General features: G+C 44.1%; 1 protein-coding gene across 2 annotated transcripts in view; it reads right to left on the reverse strand.

The window, feature by feature from the left end:
* The window catches only part of NRP2 (neuropilin 2), a 143,530-nt gene that overhangs the window by 15,378 nt on the left and 106,102 nt on the right, over window positions 1-22,050 (reverse strand). The window contains exon 16 of one of the 2 annotated variants that reach the window (XM_007520199.3): window positions 9,767-13,426. The exons of the other annotated variant lie outside the window; for it this stretch is intronic. Within the exon in view, the coding sequence (XP_007520261.1) occupies window positions 13,146-13,426 (281 nt within the window). The 3' untranslated portion in view covers window positions 9,767-13,145. Of the gene's footprint in view, window positions 1-9,766; window positions 13,427-22,050 lie in introns of those variants that run through there. 2 annotated transcript variants of the gene reach the window in all.

Genomic DNA, 22,050 nt, shown 5'->3' on the forward strand with positions numbered 1-22,050 from the left:
TCTCTATCTCTGTCAAAAGAAAGAAAGGAAGGAAAGAAGGAAGGAAGGAAGGAAGGAAGGAAGGAAGGAAGGAAGGAAGGAAGGAAGGAATGTGGGGGAAGGAAAAATGTCTACCAGGAGAGGTGGATATTTTTATGCAGGTACCAAGCCCCAGCAATACTCTGGGAAGGAAAAAACAAAACAACAACAAACAAACAAACAAAAACCCCCATGCCAGAACAGCATGAAAGAGAGTGGGGTATCCTGCAGGGAACTCTGAGGACAGAGCCCTGGGCAGGGTCTGGGCAAAGGAATCACTGCCAGGAAGGGAAACATGAGAATGGGGAGGAGGAGGACGCCTCAGAGTTGAGAGCTCTATTCTCTATTTGACTGCTAGGACTGGCTTCAAACATGGCTTCTGGGCCTCTTTATTCATACACTGAAGTTCTTGGTTTCAACTTGAATTCAATTTCAGCAACCCCGCTGAGGCATTCTCAGAGATTGCTTTGCCTAACCACAAATCTTCTGCCTGTACTTCTCTACCTGAGAGTCAGGTCTCTTTACCAGCTGCTGCAAAGAGAGCAAAGCAAAGAAGTCCCAAGTGACGAGGGCAGCAACGGAGAGCGCGAGTCATTAAGTGAGCAGAATACCAACAAACTATTGCCATGCAACAAAACCTGGGCATTTTCATATTGAGACTGAAATCTCAAGACTTTGCCCCCTCCAAGTCCCAGGGGCCCCTTCCCTGTGCATCATAGAAAGGAGGATTAGGCACATAGTGGAATGTGATTCACGGCCTCAACCACCTGCCAGTATCCTGGTATCCTGATGTTTCAGAGGTAGAGACCTTAGTTACTGAAATACTCATCAAAGTGTTGCTGGAATTTTCTCCATTCTGAAATATCTAAATCTCTCTCAGTAAATCACAACTCTATGGTACTGGTGTAGATACTGGAGAAGAGCTATCCCTAGCCACTGACAGAGTCTATTCTAAGGCTATCTAGCTCCTTCTCCCTGTGGGGTCTGCAACTCCACCTGGCAGTATAGGGCCACAGTGACCTGCAGGAAACTCCCCTTTGAGTATGGTTTAGTCAGACACAGACTTTCTTTTTTAGCCTTTCTCAATCTCTACACACACACACACACACACACACACACAATTTTTCTCTTGTCTTCTGATTTTATTTTCTCTCACTTAAATTAAGATCCTCTGGGGTTAGTCTGCTTTTCTGCAGCTACTCAGAAAAATTCTGACCTTCTACTTTCACTATTTCTGCTCTGCTGTGGTCTACAATGAGTGTAATGGTGTCGATAAGGTTCTGTTTATTTTCGGCACTGGAAAAGGAGTGCCGCAAGATTGTTGGGATAGTGAGAAGTTTGCCCCAAACCACTGGCTCCTCTTTGATAAATGACTTAAGGCAGCCCCTCCCCAGGTCACCGGCACAAGAACACTTCAGGACACTGACGTATGCTACATTTCTTTGAAGAGTCTTTGCCGAGCAAACTAAGCAGTGGATTAAAACATTTGGCTGAAGCAGTGGATTAAGAAGCTTGTCAGCTGGTTAGAGCAGGCAGTGTGATATCTTCAGAAAATGGCTTCATGGTCCCATACCACACATGCTCATCCCCTGATGGTCGCCATCTTAAGATGGGCATAGAAAGAGACGCGCATGGAAGGACAGGTAAAGGGAAGTCATGTGGTCTCATGCTTTCAATTCTTGAATATTTAGCTTCAGAACATCCAGCTAACTAGCAATCCAGGAACTGACAAAGTGACCGAATTTTGCCCTACCACTTACAGACTCCAATTTAACGAGGCAGGACAGATAAAACCTGAGGGAAAGTCAGTCTCAACCATGTCCATTTAACCCACAGAACTACAACCAGCCATTAAAGCAAGGAGCAAAGAGACTTTTCACAGACAGGAAATTAATGAAATCACTCATTTCACCGGCACCAGGTGTTACTGCTTCTACTTGGAAGAGAAAGAAATGGAGGAAGGAGAGTAGAAAAGTGCAATAAGTCTCTGAATAAATCGGCAAGAGGACTGAGAGGAAGTCACATTTTTGACACTGTTTGAGACTGTGATTTATTTAGGATAAGCACTTGGCCACTTAGATGCCTTGCTGAATTTGATTACACGTTCTCATCCTCCCCCCTTGAGTCAGCTAAATCACTGGATTGTTCAGATGGGAGAAACCCTCAGAAAATCCTCTCAACCATTTTGTTTTGATCCCAGCAGGAGATACAACATGGAGACCAAAATAAATGAGAAATAATGAAGGACTAAGGAGAGATTTCTTGGCCCTTCAAAATGCTTAATTTATTTAGCATTGGCAGAAGAATCCCTCCTCCTCACCGCACTTAATTTCTCTAATTCATTTTGTTCATCCCTAGCTACTATAAGGAGCCAGAAGTTCAGATGTTGATCTAAACTTTGCCAAAGCTCCTCCATTAGAGCGTCAGGCTACTTGAGAGCCATTCATCCCTTGCTGGGTTTGGCTTGAGTTTAGAAACACCACCAAAAGATCCTTTATCATGGGTTTTTATCTCCTGGGCTATAGCCAAATCTACACAAGGTCATGGAGAGAAATGCTTTTTGGAGTCTTCAAATGATTTCAAGCTGAAAAATAAACAGAGCTTTGGTTTGAGGTATCAGAAGGGTCTGAACTTAAATCTGGTCATTATCTCCTATTATTTTTAGGTAAATAATGAGGAGACAAAATTTAAAAGGAATGGAAAAACCTACTATGAAAGGGTTTTGAAACGACCTAGTAAGACTTTCATGTATGGAGGTAGAAGGGCTGCAGAGGTCAGAATGGCTCCACTGAGCCCCAACTGTGCTATGAGGAAAGACTGTCGCCAGAGGAATGTTCCTCTGTGAAGGTCCGATCCATGACTGTGTGGACTTCAAGAATCCTGCAACACTGGTGGAAGAAAATTCTTGAATCTTTCCTTTACTTTCCATCTTTTTTTTTTTTTTAAAAAAAGTCAAAGACACTTTCCATCGCTGGGAGTAGATATATCAGTAAGAAATAAATTTCTTTTCTTGGCCACCTTCCCTTAAGGTATGAAAGTAAGAAAGACACAGAATACATCAGAGAAAAGGATCTCCCCCACCACTGTGTTTTTATTTCCCCCAAGATGTTAGGGGGAAACGTATGGGAGGGGGGTAATTCCATATTCACATTTCAGGGAGTTCTTCCCTTGGCCCTAATAATCAAGAGAGGGGGGGCTTTAGGATCCTGGTGCATGACGGTTGTAGATACCAATCACAGGGAGATGAGAGATTTTAGCCCCATGCCAATAACTAGACTATAATTGTTCTTATTCGTTTTATATCTATTTATTTATTTTTCCCTTTTTTTGCCCTTGCTGTTTTGTTGTTTTTATTGTTGTTGTCATTATTATTGTTGTTGTTATTGATGTTGTTATATAGGACAAAGAGAAATGGAGAGAGGAGAAGACAGAGAGGGGGAAAGAAATACAGACACCTGCGGACCTGCTTCACTGCCTGTGAAGCGACTCCCCTGCAGGTGGGAAGCTGGGGGCTCAAACCAGGATCCTTATGCTGTTCCTTGCGTTTCGCGCCACATGCGCTTAACCCGCTGTGCCCGACTCCCTAGACTGTAATTCTTTAACCCCCCCAATAAAAAAGGGGGAGAAAAGGTGGGAGGGAGAGGGGGAGAAACACATATGTTGAAAACATCACTCAGGTGGATTTATTGGTACAGCCTGGCTCAACTAAGGTGAGGAAACTAAAGAAACAAAACTGCTTTTACTCCTCATGTGGAAAACAATGTCTTCTTAAAGACTGCCCTGGATACTGTGCAGGTCTGCTCTGTTCAGTGTTGTTGCTTCCTCACAATAAGAGAAAGTCCTAACTAACATGGAAAGCAATGACATTTCCTTCCTTCATTATATGTTGCCTCAATTAAGTCCAAGTTCCTAAGAATCTAAGAGCAATGCAATGTGAGGACTGACTATCTCACCCAGACAGCTGGCTAGACTTATGGGCTGGGCTCTTCTGAACACAGAGGTAAATCCCTCTGTGTTAAGACTTTGGGAACTCTGAAAAGGTACCTTCCTTCTGTCTTTTGAGGAGATAGTCTCCCAGAAACTCCCTGGTGAATGAGAATTGAAACAATAACATAATAGTATAATTTCACTGAGTTTAAGTTTGTTTTCCTGTAAGGATATAGCTACTGTGTGGAGGAATCTAGCCCTCTACTTTCTGGGAGAATATGGGTTTTTGTTTGTTTGTTTTTGGTGGGGGGGAGGATGTGGGAATGAGAAAGGCAGAGAAAGTGTAAAAACGTCAGAGGAGAAGCAGAGGGACCACCAAGAGAGGGAGAAAGTATAGGAAAGAGAGGCAGGGAGCTGAAAACAATAGCATCTGGTACAAAGTCAGGCAGGTAGAGATAGCTAGATAGAGAGGGGTTGGTGGCCATGTCAGAAGTTCGAGCATGGGGGTTGGCGGTAGCCCAGCGGGTTGTGGTTCAAAGCGCAAGGTCTGGCGTAAGGATCCCGGTTTGAGCCCCTGGCTCCCCACCTGCAGGGGAGTCACACGCATAACTCAAGAGTCCCTTTGAATAACCATTCTGCTATCGACCCCTACCTCACCCCAACCCCCACCCTTGGTTTTTTTAGACAGTAGAAATCAAGGGTGTGTTCTTGGGAGAAATGGTGTTTTCTTCATTGCTACTTCTTGCATATATGATTGTTTCACTAGAAAACAACCTTGCAGCTTAACGCCTTTCCTTGAGTGATTATTTGCCCCAAATCCCTGTGGAAAGCATCAGGTCACCTCCCCCCCCCCCCCAGCCTGGGTGACCTGCACCTCGAATCACCAGGGTAGGGACCTTGACTGCAGGCCCCTAGGACTGAAGACTTTCTGCTGGCATGGAGGTTTACTTGTGACTGCTGGACTATTTTAGTCTGCAGCACAATACTTGTGCACTGACCTTAAAGGATGTTTTTTACATGAATTTTTTAGTAGGAAACATAAATAAATAACAGCAAGGCACAGCACAGTCACTCTTTGAAGAAACCAAGTGGAACTCATTAATCATGGAGAACAGGGCTCTGGTGGCTGGACTCGGGGCCAGATTTGACTCCTGTGCCACCCGGGCCACAGCTCTGGAGTGTGGCCCCACCAGGCTACAGTCTCTACAAACAGGCAGGAAAAAAAAGTCCTATGATTAAAATCACCATTTAAAACTGTTCATATCAATTTCTTGCAAGCATGAGGCCTAATTTAGAAAGAGAGGTAGCCACAGAGATTATGTAACTCGTGCCAACGTGATGGGGCACAGGAAAGGTGCCTGGCAGCTTATTGACCCTCTCGAAATGGGACAGGTTATCTTTAAAAGGAAAACTGAGTCACCTGAAACACCTATTAAAGTGACAGCAGGCAATGAGTTTAAGACAGAAATTCTTCTCAGAGTTAACATGTGCCAAAAGAGGCTACTCCGAGGGTTACACCTTGCTTTATTGTTTATAGTAGTAAAAAAAAACTAGCCGAAATCCAAATGTCCACCAGTAAAGGAAGCCCTCAGTAAACTATAGGTATTCAACATGGTACAAAACTCTGTTAAGCAGCTAAAACGGATAAAGGGAATCTGTAGGTGTGCATTGGAGTTTTCTTAAGACTTCATCAAAAGAAAGCAGTTATCCAATAAGAGTGAACAGATGGAAAGTTCCGTTTACCTAGTATTCCCCTCCCCCAACCCTGGTCAAATCATACCACAGAACTGAACACAAACAGGTGTCTGTAGAGAGATGAAGTGGGGTCTATATCACATGACCCCGGTCATTTCTTCTGGTGTCTTATGGGATGGAGAATGGAGCTGGCTAACTACAAAATGGGATTTTTTCCCATTGTATTTGCACTTTTTGAGACTGGAGCTGTGTATGACTTCAAAGTTAAAGAAGAAAGTAAGTCCAGGTACAATCCTAAATCTTCCACATCAATGATACCACCCACCCCAAAGGTGATTTCCCCATTCTCGGTCCAATTCTGCCTCCAGGGCACTGATTGTTGATTCTTCAGCACTTTTTTCTTGGTTTGGTGCCCGTAGGCCTCAGGTTTGGTGGGGGTGGGGAGGCAGTGCCCTTTAAGATCACTAACATTAAATCCCACAGATACTTCATGCAGAAGAGAGCAAAACGGCTTGTCTCCTGCTCAGTGGACTTGAGGGGTATGGATCGACCTGCCATCGCCCATATGCAGCAGAGAATTCCCACCTTCTGCACCCCAAAAAGAATCTTGATCCATACTTCCGGTGGGAGAGAAATGACAGGGGGAAGTTGACCAAAGACCTCTGAACTCCATCAGGGCCCAGAGAGAGAAGAGGAAAAAAGGGAGGGACATTTGGATGTAGTAATAGGTGCATGCGTGACTTGGAAAAGAAGACAGGACCATAGGGGGAAAAAAGGGAGGGGGGCAAATATATACAAATATAGACAGATGGTTTTAGAAATAATAGTTCACTCATACCTGCAACCTTTGGAGAACTGCTGTAGCTTCCAATGGAGGGACTGGGGATTCAGAATTTGTGGTGGATACAGGGCGGAGTTGTACCCCTGTTATCTTGTAATTTTGTTTACTAGTATTAAATCACTAATAAAAAACATTTTAAAAAGAGAAATCTTCTTGGATTCTGTAAAATACACAGAATGAATTTAAACTTGTCTTAATAAAGCAAATATTTTAAGAATGTAAAAAAAAAAAAAAGGTTTCTGCTGGTGCCTGAAAGCTCACAAGTGCCCTCTTCTGTACTACTTGGGGTTGCTCTCTGGCTATTCCTCAAATCTATCTTCTGTGTGTAGCTCTGAGGCCAAACAACTCCTCCACACAGTGCAAACACACTCCGGCTGTCACCTCTGGCCTGATGACTTACTTCTAAAGGTGGAAGTTCTGAGATCTAACCTCTAAACACACTCTAGTGCCCCTCACCTCTGTCAGGCCTAATTAAACCCAACACTCTTTCTATATTTTAATGTATTTATAGAAGGTGATCCTTTCCCCTCTGCTGATTGCAAAACCATCAGTTGCTGCTCCTCTCGCCCCTCCTTTCGCCCTGGCTGGGTTTGTTGTGTGTTTTCTGAAGTAGATGAAAGGCAAATTGCAGCTGGGAGAGCCCCAGTGAAGCACACAATTAGAGCAAGAAAACAAGCTGCACCTACAGACCTGCAGTTTGGCTCAGAGGCAGAAGCCACAATGCAGACAAAAGTTTAGAATGGAGCTCTTTTCCTCAAAGATTCCAGGCAGGCCGCCATATTTGTTTCAGACAACTGCAGTCAGTGGAGGGTGTGAGAAAGGCAAAAAAAAAAAAAAAAAAAAAAAGCTTGAAAGAGAAAGGTATAAACAGAAGTTGAGAAAGAAGAACAGAAAGGGAAACACGAAGCAGAATCTGACTGAGTTTGGAGTAGGGCACTGAAGTACAAATCTCTGGGTAGAGCATGAGGGTAGATGCTCAGCTTCACTGTGTGGGGGGTGGGGAGAAGAGAGGGACACAGACCTTTGGTGGCAGGAATGGTGTTAATATGCACTCCTATTAACTTATAGTCTCACAAATTCTTTAAAAAAGTTAAAAGAAAAAAAGAAAAGGCAAATACTGGGCCATAGAAGACTCAATGGGCTTTGGCTTGCTGGGCTGAGAGGGTGGTGTCTTACTTCAGCATGAAAAACGCACATTTAAATCACCATAAAAGGGGCAAGTGGCCCGGGAGGTGGCACAGTGGATAAAGCATCGGACTCTCAAGCAGGAGGTTCTGAGTTCAATCCCCGGCAGCATATGTAGCAGAGTGATATCTAGTTCTTTCTCTCTCCTCCTATCTTTCTCATGAATAAATAAATAAAATATTTTTTTAAAAAAGGGGGGACAGGTAGGAACCTAAACAGACTATCCTGGGTCTTGACATCTGGTATTTATGATCCCTGGAAATATTTATGCTTGAGGTAGCTTGGCCTGAAATATCACACTGATAACAGCATTGTGTTCAACATCTAAGATAAGAGCAGCACTGCCATTGCTCTTCTGAGAAAGAAAGAGAGAACCTTCAGGACTAAGCTTGGGACTAGAACTAAGATGGCAACAGCAGTGATGAAATTCTCCAAGGTGATTCCAAACACAGTAATGCTAAGGAAATTTAAGTAATGGCTAACTCAGTTCAATCCAGTCCTTTTTGGTTCCCAGGAAGGTTTCAAAATACGTTGACCAAGCCTGGGTCTTTGTGTGAAAGAAGTGCTTTGGAGATGTGTTCATTTCAACCATCACTAATGAGAACAAATGGCTTAAAGGAAAGCCAAATATTTAGAAAAAACAGGCAATTATGTTTGTCATTAGAGGAACAAACAATGTTCTAATCACGGATCTTCTACTCTGTTCCCCTGCAGAAGATAGATAGTGGCAGCGACTTAGAGCCATCTGTACTAACAGAACTTCTTGCAAGAACTGAAAACAAAAAAGCCTGTTTCTTTTCAGCACCAATTGGGCTAGTTAGTGATAAAACACACTCCTTCCTGGATCTTAGGTTTGGAAAGGAAGGAAAGTTGGAAGCTGGCAGGAGGTCAGTCTTCTGACAAGTGCATTTTCTCAGGACCTATAAAGATAGTTCTTGGACCCTTGAAGAAGGCTGAGTTGATGAAGTGCCCGGGACACACCCCATAAAAGGACATGAGGGAAAACTCTTCTACTACCTCATTTATATATATATATATAATTCATTATTATTAATATATATTCATTATTGGACAGAGACAAATTGAGATGAGATGGGGAGATAGAAGGGGAGAGAGACACCTGCAGCTTTACTTTACCATTCGTGAAGCTTTTCCCCTGTGGGTGGATATCAGGGGCTTAAAACCAGGTCTTTGCACACACACTGTAGTGTGTGAACTTAACCAGGTGCCTGGCCCCAAAACCTCTTACTGCCCATAGTCTAGAAGCATCAACACCTAGGATGTTGTAAATCTGAGATATGTTCTCCCTAACTCCCCTCTGATAGGATTATTTTATATAACTAGGTCCCTAACGACCACAAAAGAGATCCAAAGAAAAATGTTAGATAAATTCTGGCTCCACCTCCCCACCAGCGCCGCCGCCCCCCCCCCCCCCCCCCCGTCCCAGCTCTTCTCGTCAACAATTTTTATAGAGTGTTCCTTTTCTAAAGTTTGCTATCTGGATCATTCCAGGTCCATTGTAATCATACAATTAACTTCGTTAATTGCTCTAAAAGGAAACCTGGAATATCTCTGAGCTTTGAACATGCTACAAATTCCCATTTTGTCTGGGAAAGTGCTCATATATTGGGGATCAATGTCCCCGTGGAAGTAATAATTTGGTAGGCAAGTGGGAAGATGTCACTGCTTCTCTTCCAAAGGAAGCTCTCTGTCTCCATAGAACCAAATACATGATTCAGCCTTGCTGGTCCCCCCGCCCTCCCTTCCCGGGTCCTTTGAAAGTAGAGTCTAATCTCTGGGGATTTGCCATCAAGAGAAATTCTGTGGAATCACATTGAGCAATTTAGCACTTAGCAACTTTTGCAAAATCCCACACCAATCATAAAAGTTGTCTCAGCTGCACAAATTAGATGAAACTTCTAACAAGCAGTAATAAAAATAAAGAGGAAAGCATTCAGCCTGAAGGAGAAAAATCCACCTTTCTCCCACAGAATGGCCTGTTGCTTGGATGACCATACCTCAACTTTGTAAACATCCATTTGTTCGAAGCCCACTTTGAACTTTGTTCTCAGAGGCAAAGGGAGAAGAAAAGCCCAGATGTTTGTATAAAAATATCATCCTTTTATTACATTCCACACAATACATTTTCAAATAGTTTCCAATGTCCACAAGTTATTTTTGACACACAGGCAACTGAGCGAAGCAAGAGATGTCACAGTTGTAGGGGGAGGAGATAAGAATAGGAAGTAAAAATGTTTAAGTTTTCTTGTTCTGTTGTTGTTCTTTGGTAATTCTGAATTATCTAGGTGTTTGCTTGCCTGCTAGTTTCAGTGAGGAGAGGGTCTTTTTAAAGATGGTGTCAATCCATCGCAGAAATATTACTGGCTTTCATCCCAAAAATGTGGGAAGAGGGTAAAACAAACATTTCACTTGATTTTCAATGTTTTGTTTTATTAATATAAACCCCTCCCCTCTGTTTTTTTTTTTTTTTCTTCTTCTTCTTGTCTTTACCAGCAACTAGGGGACAGTAGCATAATATCAAAGACGGGATTTTTTTTCCTTCACCCTAGAGATAAGGGTTTCCCTCCTGGAGCTGTTGACTTGAAACCTCTAAGGCAAAAAAGTGCCACCAGCCCACATTAGACCTTTAAGTCACTCATCCATTCATGTATATTTTAATAGTTGTGATCACCTCTTTGTCATCTGAGAAGCAATTCTAAACACATGCATGCATGAATCATTCACCTGTCCAGTAAGAGAGTGATTCTTCCCTCCCTCTACGAAATGCAGAAAGCTGCAAGGCATGACATTTTATAGAAGAGCTGCTCTTTTAGTGCAGTACCTGGTTAATAAACTATGAAAAGCTTCTGGGACTGAAGGAGCAGAGAAGACGAAGGGAGGGCAAGAAAGGAAGAGAGAGAGGGAGAGGGAGAAGAGAGTGTGACAACCTCAGCTGAAGCACATTGTCGGATTCATATGATTCGAGTAGTCACATATTCTCAGCCATGGCGTGTACACAAAGATGATGCCACGTGGGGCATCAGATAAAGATACAGAAAATTCACTAAGTTGTTGTTATCTTCTTTTAAAGAAGGGAAATCCTCCAGGGTTTATAGTAACTCACTGTTGCTACTCTGGCTGGATTTTCCAGATGTAATTTCCTACCACCACGCCTCAGCCTTTAGGGGGCACTTGCAGGAATGTCAATCATTTTGAGGGCATGCCTGGCCCCAAACACAAGACTGAATGTGGACATCTCAGATTAAAAAAAAAAAAAAAAAAAAAGCCTGTAGTGACTGGTGTGGAAGCCATCACGTGGTCTCCTGCCTGCTCCTCCCTCCCCCACCCCTCCACTCGGAGCATCTCTCTCTGCCTTGAGCTGGGGTAGGACACTTCTTGAAATCTCAAGGTGGCTCATGCTTCAGTCTTTCATCTTTTCTTTTTCTTGGCAGGCAGGGCTGCTGTGGTTGAGACAGAGTTGCTCTTTGAAATGGAATAAGAGTGACAGAGCACCGTTCCTTCAGCAGGATGAAACAAACCAGATGCAAAAGCAAGTATGTGTTGGAGGGACCTAAGTGAATATTCCCAAAGAATGTGAAAAGTTTCTCCCTCTCTCTAGTCTCTCTTTCTCCCCAGCAGCCGAGAAATAATATCACCAGTATTTTGTTCTCAGAAGGTACCTGGACATTTTCAGCCCAGACATCCACCTTTGGAAAGAATCATAAGACTTCCCCCATGGATTCCTGGCAGGAAGGTGAGAAATAAACACCCACTGAGGCAGAGCCCCAAGTATATAAAGAATCTCCTGAAAAATATGCCATTTCCTACCAATGAAATTGACTTCATTATTGACTCTCTATCCTTTGAGCAGTATGACGAGGCAATTTATCTCTAACATTCCACTCCCTGCCTGGCTTAGAGGACAAGTGGACAACCATGGAGTTTGCTTCGTTATACCTTCTGATGAGGCTGCAGCATTTGGAAACGCCGGGCCAGACTATGAGGGTGTGTTTACCAGATGCTAAAAGTACTTTAAGAGATAGCACACTGGTACATTAAAAAAAAAAAAAAAAGTAACATTTTTTTTTCTCCCATAGTAGTTAAAGAAGTCAGATGGACAGCCTTCTGTTTTAGTGGCTATAGGTCCAGGCACACATCAACACCGTAAAAGGAGAGCAATGACCCATCCCTTTTCCCCATGTGCTACAAATTCGATCACAATGACCAATACAATACTAAAAGAACATGGGTTTAAAAGCTTTCCCCACACACACAATGCATCCCCCCAAGTGAGGAGACATTCAAATGACAACCATTTCAGTCCTTCCTTCCCTCCCACCTCCCCCCCCCCCTTGGGTCCCCACCTCCTCCTCTTGACTTAAATAGGTTTCTTGCCAAGGCTTCCATTCCTACGTCAGTCTCAGATCCGTTATTTTCTATGACTTATTCCAAGGTTGGACTTAACTGATAAAAGCTAAACATTCATTATGAGCTTCTCTTTTATAAGGCAACATGAGACAGATTTGCTTCAGGGCTGGAAGTAGAGATGGTTCCACAAGCACCCAAAGTCTGTTATCTTTTGCTTTCAAAGACAACCTGGAGACATAACAAGGGGGTCACGTCCGAGTGCTTTAGGGGAACCTTCCTCTTGGGGTGGGGGTGGGGTGGGCATTGGGAATGGGGCTAGCGATGCAAAGGGCCAAATTTCATGTCAGGCGGGCTCAGAGTTAAGGTTCCTGGAGATGACAATGTTAGCCAACAGAAACCCAGCCAGAGCTAGATAAGGCAACAAAAAGCTTCAATCTCTTCTCCAAGTAAACAAAACTAGTACAGTATATTATTTCCTTATAAAATGTACCCCCCGGAGAAGTAACACAAGAGTTAAAGGGGGTCCTCTCTGAACAAACCCACACCCACCCACCCACACACACCCCCTCAACAATGAACCAGTCTCTCTCTCTCTCTCTCTCTCTCTCACACACACACACACACACACACACACACACACACACACACACACACACAGAAAGCTATTCACACAAGCAAATGTATACTATGTACAAATGCACAGCCAGGTTTCCCCTCAAGTTGCCTGGCAGACTCCACTGAGAGGCGGTATGGATAAGGCAAGGGGAAGAAACAGGGAACCAGTCTCAGGAAGAAAACCAGCTGAGCCTTGAGCTGTGAAGTGCTTAGGGAGGTGTCTCTTCTCATATTCCAAGATGCAGCATTAGAGTTGGGGTTGGTTGGTTTGGAGTCAACAAAAGGAACAACAGTAACAACAACAACAACAACAACAAAAAAAAATCAACTCAAGGAGAATGGTCAGGATAGGTTAAGAGTGCACAAGGTCTGGACCCCAAGAGAGAGAGAGAAGTGTCTGAGAGTTCACACAGAGACTAGACGAGGAGAAAAAGTGCAAAATCGAGGCAACGTGTTTGCAGTCTTTCTTGTTTGGGCGCTGTCCTTGCTTCGGCCCTCAGCAGTGCGAGCTGCGGTCTTGCTCTAGTTTAATGGTTAGGGTGGGCTCCACTGCCAGAGGGGCCCCGTTGGTGTAGTGGGAGGTTTTGTAGGTGATGGAGTGGTCAGTCTTCTTGGCCGCATAGCGGAACCGGTGGTAGTGGAGCACCAGAGCCAGGGCGACGGAGACCAGCACCAGCACGGCACCGCCGGCGGCCATTACGTAATACCAGTAGGCTGGGATGGGCTGCACTGGCACCGTGTCCACTGTGGGCTCGGTCCCTGGTAGGAGGGTGCCCCCTGGTGGAAAGACACAGAAGAGTGTTGCTAGGCTGAGAGCATGCAGACTAATAAATAAATCTAATTTTTTTAAAAAAAAGAAAGAAAGAGAGAAACATACACATGCTTTGTAGTAGATAGGGAAGGGGGCAGGGGAGTGAGATGGTCCTGGGTATTTAGTTTGAGACAAGCATTTCAAATTCCTGGAATTATTTCCTATCCACAATCTTACAGGGCAGGTATTATCAGACCCATTTTGCAGATGACGAAGGGGGTTCAGAAAGATTACGTTAACAGTGGTTCCGCAGTGAGTAAGTGGTAAGTATGGAATTCAACCAGGCAATATGATTACAAGCTCTTCTCTCTCTCTCTCTCTCTCTTTCTGCTAAACCACAATTATTCTACAGTCTAGAAAAGTCTTGTCACTCACACATACAGACACAAACACACAAATACACAAATACACACAAGCTAGTAACCGATGCTAAACTGACTTCTGGGGCTTAGTAAAGGCGATTCTCCAAATGGGTGGAAATACAATCATTTTCGTTGGCCACCATCCTCAAACAATGTATTAATTAGGCTGGCTAGACTTGAAGGTAAATTCCACTGGAGCTTGCCAAGGCTTCCATGCCCACTGAAATCAGACTGGTCTTGTCTAAACAGGTCAGTTACCACTGTTGAGCCATGACTAACTCATCTCCGTGCTTTTTTTTTTTTTTTTTAATTTGGAGGATTTGGAAAGTGGATTAGAAGGGGCACAAAAATGACAGTGGGTATGAGAGAGAGAGAGAGATAGAGATAGAGAGAGAGCCAGCCAAAGGAGGGAGATCATTCTTAATCACAGCAAAGACAAAGAAGGGAAAAGAAGCTAGCAGAGGATTTGGAAGGCAACCACATTCACTGGCCAGCCTCTGGTTGCCATGGAGATGATGTAGTAGCTATAAGCCCCTGGTAACTCTGGGGAAAGACTGGCTATAGATCCACTTGATGCAAAACAGTGCTACAACTTGATTCTCCCAAAGATTTACATCAGATGAGAATCTGGTCTAGAATGGGACTAGGAACTTTTGAGCTTGCCAGAACCAGACATGATCTTTACTTCTGAAAAATGATGTATGCTTAACCCATAAATATTCCTGCCTAGCTGCTTACACCAAGTGGTGGTGGCCAGAAAGATGTATCTTCTTTATCGGGGGGGGGGGGGGGGATACGCCAGAAGGGGAGTCATGGGTAGGAGGGCTGCTGCCTTCCTCATGCATTGTGGGTCCCACTCTCTGGGCACATTTCTTCTGAAGAGTCACACATGGGCTCATTTTATGTTCAGGCCTCCTCCCCCATCAAGCTGGGAATTCCTCAAGCAGAACTACTCTCAACTTGGTATCTACCTCAAGGTATGCACACAGAAAGTGCTCAGGCACAGCCCTTGATGGAAAGACCTAGGTAAAGACTTCTATTTCTCATTAGAGTCCACCAACCTCTGCAAGCCATCAGAAACACCTCAGAAGTCAGAGAGCTATGACAAGGCCAGACCCCCTCAGGGTAGACCCCAGTAGCAGTACTCAAGGCCCCAAGTGGCCAGTTCTACAGTCCTCTCTCTTCTTTCTCATCTATTCTACATGTCTCTACCTCCTCCAGCCCCTCAAACCATTTCTATCCTTTCAGAATTTCAGTAGGGCTGGAGAGATAGCATAGTGGGTACTCAAAAGACTTTCATGCCTGAGGCTCCATGACCCCTTGTTCAGTTCTTAGCATTACCATGAGACAGAGATGAGCAGTACTCTGGTTTAAAAAAAAAAAGAATTTTATTATTTTCATTTATTATTGGATAGACAGAGAAATTGAGAAGGGAGGGGAGAGAGAGAGAGAGAGAGAGAAAGAGAAAGAGAGATACAGAGAGATACCTGCAGCCCTACTGTACCACTCATGAAAGTTTCCCCCTGCAGGTGGGGACCAAGGGCTTGAACCCAGGTCTTTGTGCACTGTAATATATGTGCTTAACCAGGTGCACCACCACCTGGCCCCCAAGAAATCATTTTATTACTGAAGCTGATAAAGTGCTCGCTCACTCTTTTTGTGACCAGATTGAAAATTATTCAAAGAAACAGAGAAAGAGAAAACCAGGCCTTGCAAATGGATCCTTGAAATGTCCAGCGTTTGAGTCACAGTGAACTGGTGTCAACTCATTATTCAGGTCACCGAGAATACTCGCTGCCTGGTAACCACCCTGCAGTTGGATCTTTATGTGGGCTTGCAGGAATGCAAGAGAAACATGGAAGAGCATGGTGACAGCCATATGTGCCACTATCCTCCTCCTCAGAGGCACCCTCCAGCTAGCCTCTGACTCCATAGGGGAGGTCTTGCTCTGGGAGGCAACAGCTTACCCAGGAGAGAGGAGGAAGACCCTAAGCCTGCAGACTGTCCACTGGAAGCACCTGACTAGACCACAAAGTCAGGAACATAAGTTTAGATTTGTGTCAAGCAGAAAATGATCCCAGCTGCCACATTCCCCCTACCTACTACCATAACCATAGGCCAAAGGTTCCGTCTCCCTCCGCCAAAATGCTCACTTTTGCTATTAATACACCATCTAGGACTCAAAGTATCAAGGCTAGAAGAGGTCTTAATGCTGTCCGCAAAGAGTTTCTTCTAACAGAGTCAAAGCTGGGGACACAGTAAGGAGCATCCAGGGGACCAACTGGAGGAAGGAGAAATCATAACAGGTAGCCTATGTAGTTAGAAGCAGAGAGAAAGAAATACAGGTCTCTGGTGTCATTGTTGTGCTCTGCGCTGGAGGACAAACCTTACTTGGTGTCTAGGAATGTTTTCTCCTATCCTATAAAAGCTCCCCTCTCCTGAAGTTATCAACATGCAAACTTTATTTTTTGTAGTCACAGTAGTCATTTCAGGGACATTATATTGGTTCTTTAAATATTTCCCTTGGGTGAAAACAAACAAAAAAATATATATATATTTTTTGACAAATGAGAAAACATTCTGAAGTTGGGTTTCTGATCACAAGACAACAGTGAGGATACCACTCACATCTCTCCAGAAGCAATGTTTGGGTGAGCTCTAGTCAGGGGGACTAGAGCTTCTTAGAACTTTCTCCACAACATCTCTTTAAAGAGACTCAACTCTGAAAGCAAGTGGATGACTAGGCTGGATCCAACTCCGTGGTGGCCTTCAGGGATTGCACAGTGATAAGACTGCGGTTTGTGGGTCAGAGGAAAGGAAGGTGGGAGAACAACAGAGGCTAAGTTCCTTTCAAAACACCAACCCCACAAATGTCAGATGAATGGACAGATGGATGGAGGAATGCATTTTGGATCAACATCCATTCAAATCCCTGTAGCATATTGATAACCCCGTGGCACTTTGCAGAGTAGTTACATTCAGAGATGGCTAGAGTTTCTGCCAGCATTTACCTTATTTCTAGGTGAAATAACTGCCAAAAGGTGCCTGCTATGAGCAGATGCCAACTGTGCCATGTGCCCAGGCTGGTGAGTAGCTCTGGGCTCTGTAGGATTGGTCCACTGGCTTCCTCAGCCACATGGGATGTCTGGGTCTGTATTTTATAATAAGAAAATTCTATGTCCCTTACTATGAGGGAAAGAGAAAGAGAGAAAGGAAAGAGAGGTGCATAGTCACGGCAAGTGAGACTCCAACTTTGCCCAGAATTGGCCACTTTCTGACTTAACACTCCCTTTGATGGCTTTGACTGCTTCCAGTTACAAACCTTTCGTCTTGCCAACTGGAAATGGCTTTTAATCCCAGAGCTATTCTTTTCACTAATTTCCACCCAGAATTCTCCACAAAGTCTTCTCATTGTGTGAGGTAATGAGAAGCAGATATTTAGTGAAAAACAAAACTCCAAGTCTATTTGCAAGGCCGAGCAGCCTCCCTCCCAGCTGTAAAGTTCTGAGCCCTCAGAGAAAGGGGCATCATGTATGTTAAGAATTTGAATTTGAATCCAAGTTGAGGTCAAGGTCCTATGGGGGTCCACAAACGGATCTATTCTGTTGTTCCTGATAGAGATGGATGGTAATATTAGGGAACCTCGTGCACCCCATAATGACCCTGGGTCCATACTCCCAGAGGGATAAAGAATAGGAAAGCTATCAAGGGAGTGGATGGGATACAGAGTTCTGATGGTGGGAATTGTATGGAGTTGTACCCCTCTTATCCTATGGTTTTGTCAATGTTTCCTTTTTATAAATAATAAAAAAAAAAGAATTTGAATTTTGAGAAATAAGAAATTCCGAGCTAGGCATAGGAGGAAAACAAAGGACACACACACACACACACACACACACACGCACGCACGCACGCACGCACAAAATCTTCCTTCCATTCCTATTGTGAAAACAGGGTGACTGAATTTTGTTGTTACGGCCATAACAATAGCTACACTACTGGACATCTCCTGTGTGCTGGACACGATACTGGCAATGAATCATCTTGGTTCTTCCCCATGTCCCTGAGATGGGAAACTTGGGATCCTCAAAGGATGTGTAATATTTCCCTGAATTTACATGGAAGAAAACTGAGGTGCAAGTGTGTGTGTATGTGTGTGGAGTCAAACAGTACCAACCGGGACCTAAGAGATGACCCTGGCCCTCAAAGGTAGTTCACACTGCTGGAGAGTGACAGGGTCAGGGCCAGAAGTACTGGACCAAAATCCTCAAACAGTCTCTGAACTCTGGGCTCAGATAACCAAATCTGGCCCATAGCCTGTTTTTGTCCATTTTAGAACCCAGACACTTTCATCACGGCTGCTTTGCAAGAGCTGAGTACTTGTGACATCAAGTTCAACATATTTACTCTCTGGCATTTTACAGGAAAAAGGAAAAAGAAAGAAAGAAAGAAAGAAAGAAAGAAAGAAAGAAAGAAAGAAAGGAAACAACCAGTGTGCTAACCCCTCCAGAAATAAGTGGGAATGGAAATGAATGGCTGCTTCTTTCTGTCTGAAAGTTGTCTCAGTCAGTCAGGTTCTCACTCAATCACTGAAAAAGAGAAAACACCTCCTACAATTAAGTGTTAAGTTTACAAAAATCACAGGACCTGGAGGAGTTATCCAGGCTTCCAAAAGAAATGTTTTGAAAGACACCCAATGGTGAGTTGTCTCAGAAGGAAAAGAAAAAAGATTTTTTTTTTTTTTTGCAAGTAAGAACTGTTTTTTAGCCTGGCCTGTCTGCAAAGTCTGTTCTGTACAGGTTGAAAATGAAGTGCTAGTGAAGGGGCATTCGAGATAAAAAGGTTTATTTAATCTGTGAGATTAAACAAACACAACACACACAGACACACACACACAGACACACACACACACAGAGACGTTAGCTCCTCTAGAAAAGTTTACAGAAGATAGAAAAAGAATGTGGTCACACTCACCGATCTGTTTGGAACAAGAATGTGAAGGAGAACATATTCTTGAGAAATGACTTGAGATTTGCCTTCCAAGTAGAGGATGAGGGTCACTGGAGGGTTTCTGCTGGGGGCCAGCAAAACCTGCTCTGACACACCCCCCACCACCACCACCACATACACACACCATCTACTTCCAAGGCCTCTAAAACCAGACCTGTGACTGGCTGAGGTCACCTGCAACTCTCTTTTCTTTGGCGACACTTATGCTAATTTCTTAAAAGTCCGGCTTCTCTCTGAAAAAGACTTGCTCCTCCTCTCTGAGAGACTGATGCCAGCAGCTACCTGTATGACTGGCCAGGCTGCAGAAGGGCATCAAGGGTCAGGCCTCTGTGACGGCAAAGACAGCATGCACCAGGGAAACTCACAAAGAATGCCTCAGTATCCCCTCAGGCAAATGGCAGCCATATCTGATCTCCATGTTTCCTTGCTCAGCAACACCTAGCCTGCATCTGGCAGCTGGAGGCAGCATGGGAGGGGGAGTGAGGAGACAGTCACAAACCACAGCTGCCTATCCGGAATCCTGGCAGGGCTGAGCAATACTCCTCAGCCTTTTCTTCAAGAATCCTGTTTAACTCTCACAGAAGCTTTCAGTGGAGCGCCCAAGGGGGAAAAGGCAATCTAGGAGTGGAAAGATCTGGGGCCTGCTCCCAAGTCCTGTGTCCTGGGGATGGGAAAGGAGAGGTGGCTGAGAAGCCACAGAGAGAGACCAGTTGGCAGCAAAGAGACAAAGTTTATAACCCCAGGTGGCTGAGCTAGCAAAATAGCTCACTTGGATAGTGTGATGCTTTTGCTATGTGTGTCACCCAGGGTTGAGCCCAGCCAGGGCCCACTGCATTGCAGGAAGCTTCAGTGCCGCTGTTCTCCATGTAGAAGCAAAACAAGTAAAAGACAAATCCAAGGTAGGTTCTCCCACTGTGCCATCATGGGTCTCTCTTACATCTGATCCCCTCTGCACCTAAGAAACAATCTTTGATGTTCACTTTCTCCCGGCTCTTCCTAGATGAAAAACTGCTGAGTGTCCAGAGAGCAGGACCCAAGAGAAGGGTCTAGGACATGAAAGTCATGTGCACAGGGGCTTATGGGAGATATGGCTGTTCTCTTCTATATCCGTCAGTGGTAGACACAGCAGCCAGCTGTGTCTTGATTCTAACAAGTGTCACCACACGTGTGCATCTCCAAAGGGGAGGGTTGCACCGTCTCCCCAGTCTCTCTGCTTGGCTCTGTTCAAAGCCCACACTCTTTGACATGAACAAGAACTTCTTCTTCCACTGTGAGCTGCTAAAAATAACCACCTGGTCAACCCGGACAGAACTCTGATTTGGGGCTTTATATATTTTTACTGGCTCCTTTGTCACTCTTTTATTGGGAAAAAAAAAAAAAAGGAAAAAAAGTATTGGTTAAGAGGAAATAATCCATCACCTTAATTACACCACTTTTCAGGGGTTTACCTCCTTCCTTTCACACACAATTTTTCTTTTGTTAAGGCTCAGATGCTAGAAAAAGATACATGATGGTGCTGTGTTGACAACCACTGCTTCAGAAAAAGAAAAGAGAGAGAAAAGGTACACCTGGACTATCCTGTTTAAAATGACTCGCAGCAGCAGCAGCAACAACAACAAAGATCTTCTAAAAAATCACATGACAGCTCAGCTTATTCATTCTCTCTTCTCTGTGTCTCTCCCCCACCCCCACCAGCCCCTGCTTCTCTTTCTCTTGTGGTTTGTTTTCTGTTCATTACTAACTCACACCCTGATATACAATCAAAGCACACAACACTACGCAGAAAAACACAAGGCAATTTGAATCAATGGAAATGTTTCATGGCAAGAAATAAGTAAGAGGCAGAAAATGAAAGACTTCAAAATACAAAAGATCAATAATACCTCCTAAGCCCGTGTCCAGAGACCACTTTCATTGTATTTCCTTAAGGATTTACCTACTCTTTCCTCACAAATGAAATTGCTTCAGTCTCATGGCTAATTTAGAATGGAAAAAGAAAAAACATCCCCAATTCAAAAACACATGAACAATGTAAACACCTATGATTGTTTCACCATCAACTTTCCATGTCCTGCCTGCGCAAACCTGATTTCTCTTTTTTTTGTGAAAAGACTGGTGTAATCCCAAGGCACTCATGGCATGACTAAGAGAAGCCCTATGCCAGTCCCTAGTTTAAACAGTGCAAGTGGTTCTCTTTCCATTCCCGAAGGGAAGGCATTACTTGGCTCTAAACGTAGTGCTGCCTACTGTGATCCAATGGGTCTCAGCTCAAAAGAAGCCCCTTCCTTGGCCCTTCCTGAGTCCATCTGACTACAATCTTGATCTCCAATGTAAAACCCACCAGTATGACATCTGTTGGCTATTCTCAACTCTGATCCTGCTCTTGGTTCTGTTTTCTTGGCCAAACCTCTGCTCCCAAACATTTGGTATCCTCCATTCAAAGATACCCATCCTTTCCCAAGACAATAGTCCTGGGCCAATTCATGCCATCCAGCCACTGTCTTTGTTTAACCCCTAAACCAGCCTGTTGGGAGAACACTGGGAATTCTTACCATCAAGTCACTAAGCCCAGTGTTTATTTTGGCTAAATGAGCACTACAGCTCGATGATATTATATATATACTTTTTTTTTTTTAACCACAGGAGAACATGACTGGACTGTGAAGTCTCAGGGTAAACACAGCCTCAAGGAGAGCACATGTGACCTGGTTTGTTTATCCTCCTACTGAATCAAAGCACTTAGCCACCGTACTTGTCAGTCAGGGACCGAGACATGAGTGCCCACACATAACAGTGTCTGCAGTAGTTGTTGTAAGCCTTTAACCAGCCCTTTTCTGGGAGCTTTGAGTCTCAACAACCAACACGAGTCAGATGAAACAACACAGCAGCTTTCACTTTCCCAGTGTAAACATTACCTTGGGTCCTGGAGGTTAGAATTCGAATTCAACTCTAATCCAAAGTGGTTCAGTTGTGATCTCAGCTCTCCTTTCAATACTTTCGATTCATATATTGACATAAATCTCACACTCAGAGAGTTCCCACACGTGCACACAAGTGCTGTTAACCCATCAAGATGTACAGTGGGGAGCAGGGGCTGAGGGAGCAGGGTGCAGGGAGGTAAGGCAGGGGAAGTAAGAGAGGAAAGATAATGTCTATTGGTCTGTCATTCTCTGTCCTGTCTCTCTCTCCTCAACTCTGGTCTTAGAGCTGTGACCGGT

This window comes from Erinaceus europaeus, chromosome 7, assembly GCF_950295315.1.
Source record: "Erinaceus europaeus chromosome 7, mEriEur2.1, whole genome shotgun sequence".
NCBI classification, from domain to species: Eukaryota; Metazoa; Chordata; class Mammalia; order Eulipotyphla; family Erinaceidae; genus Erinaceus; species Erinaceus europaeus.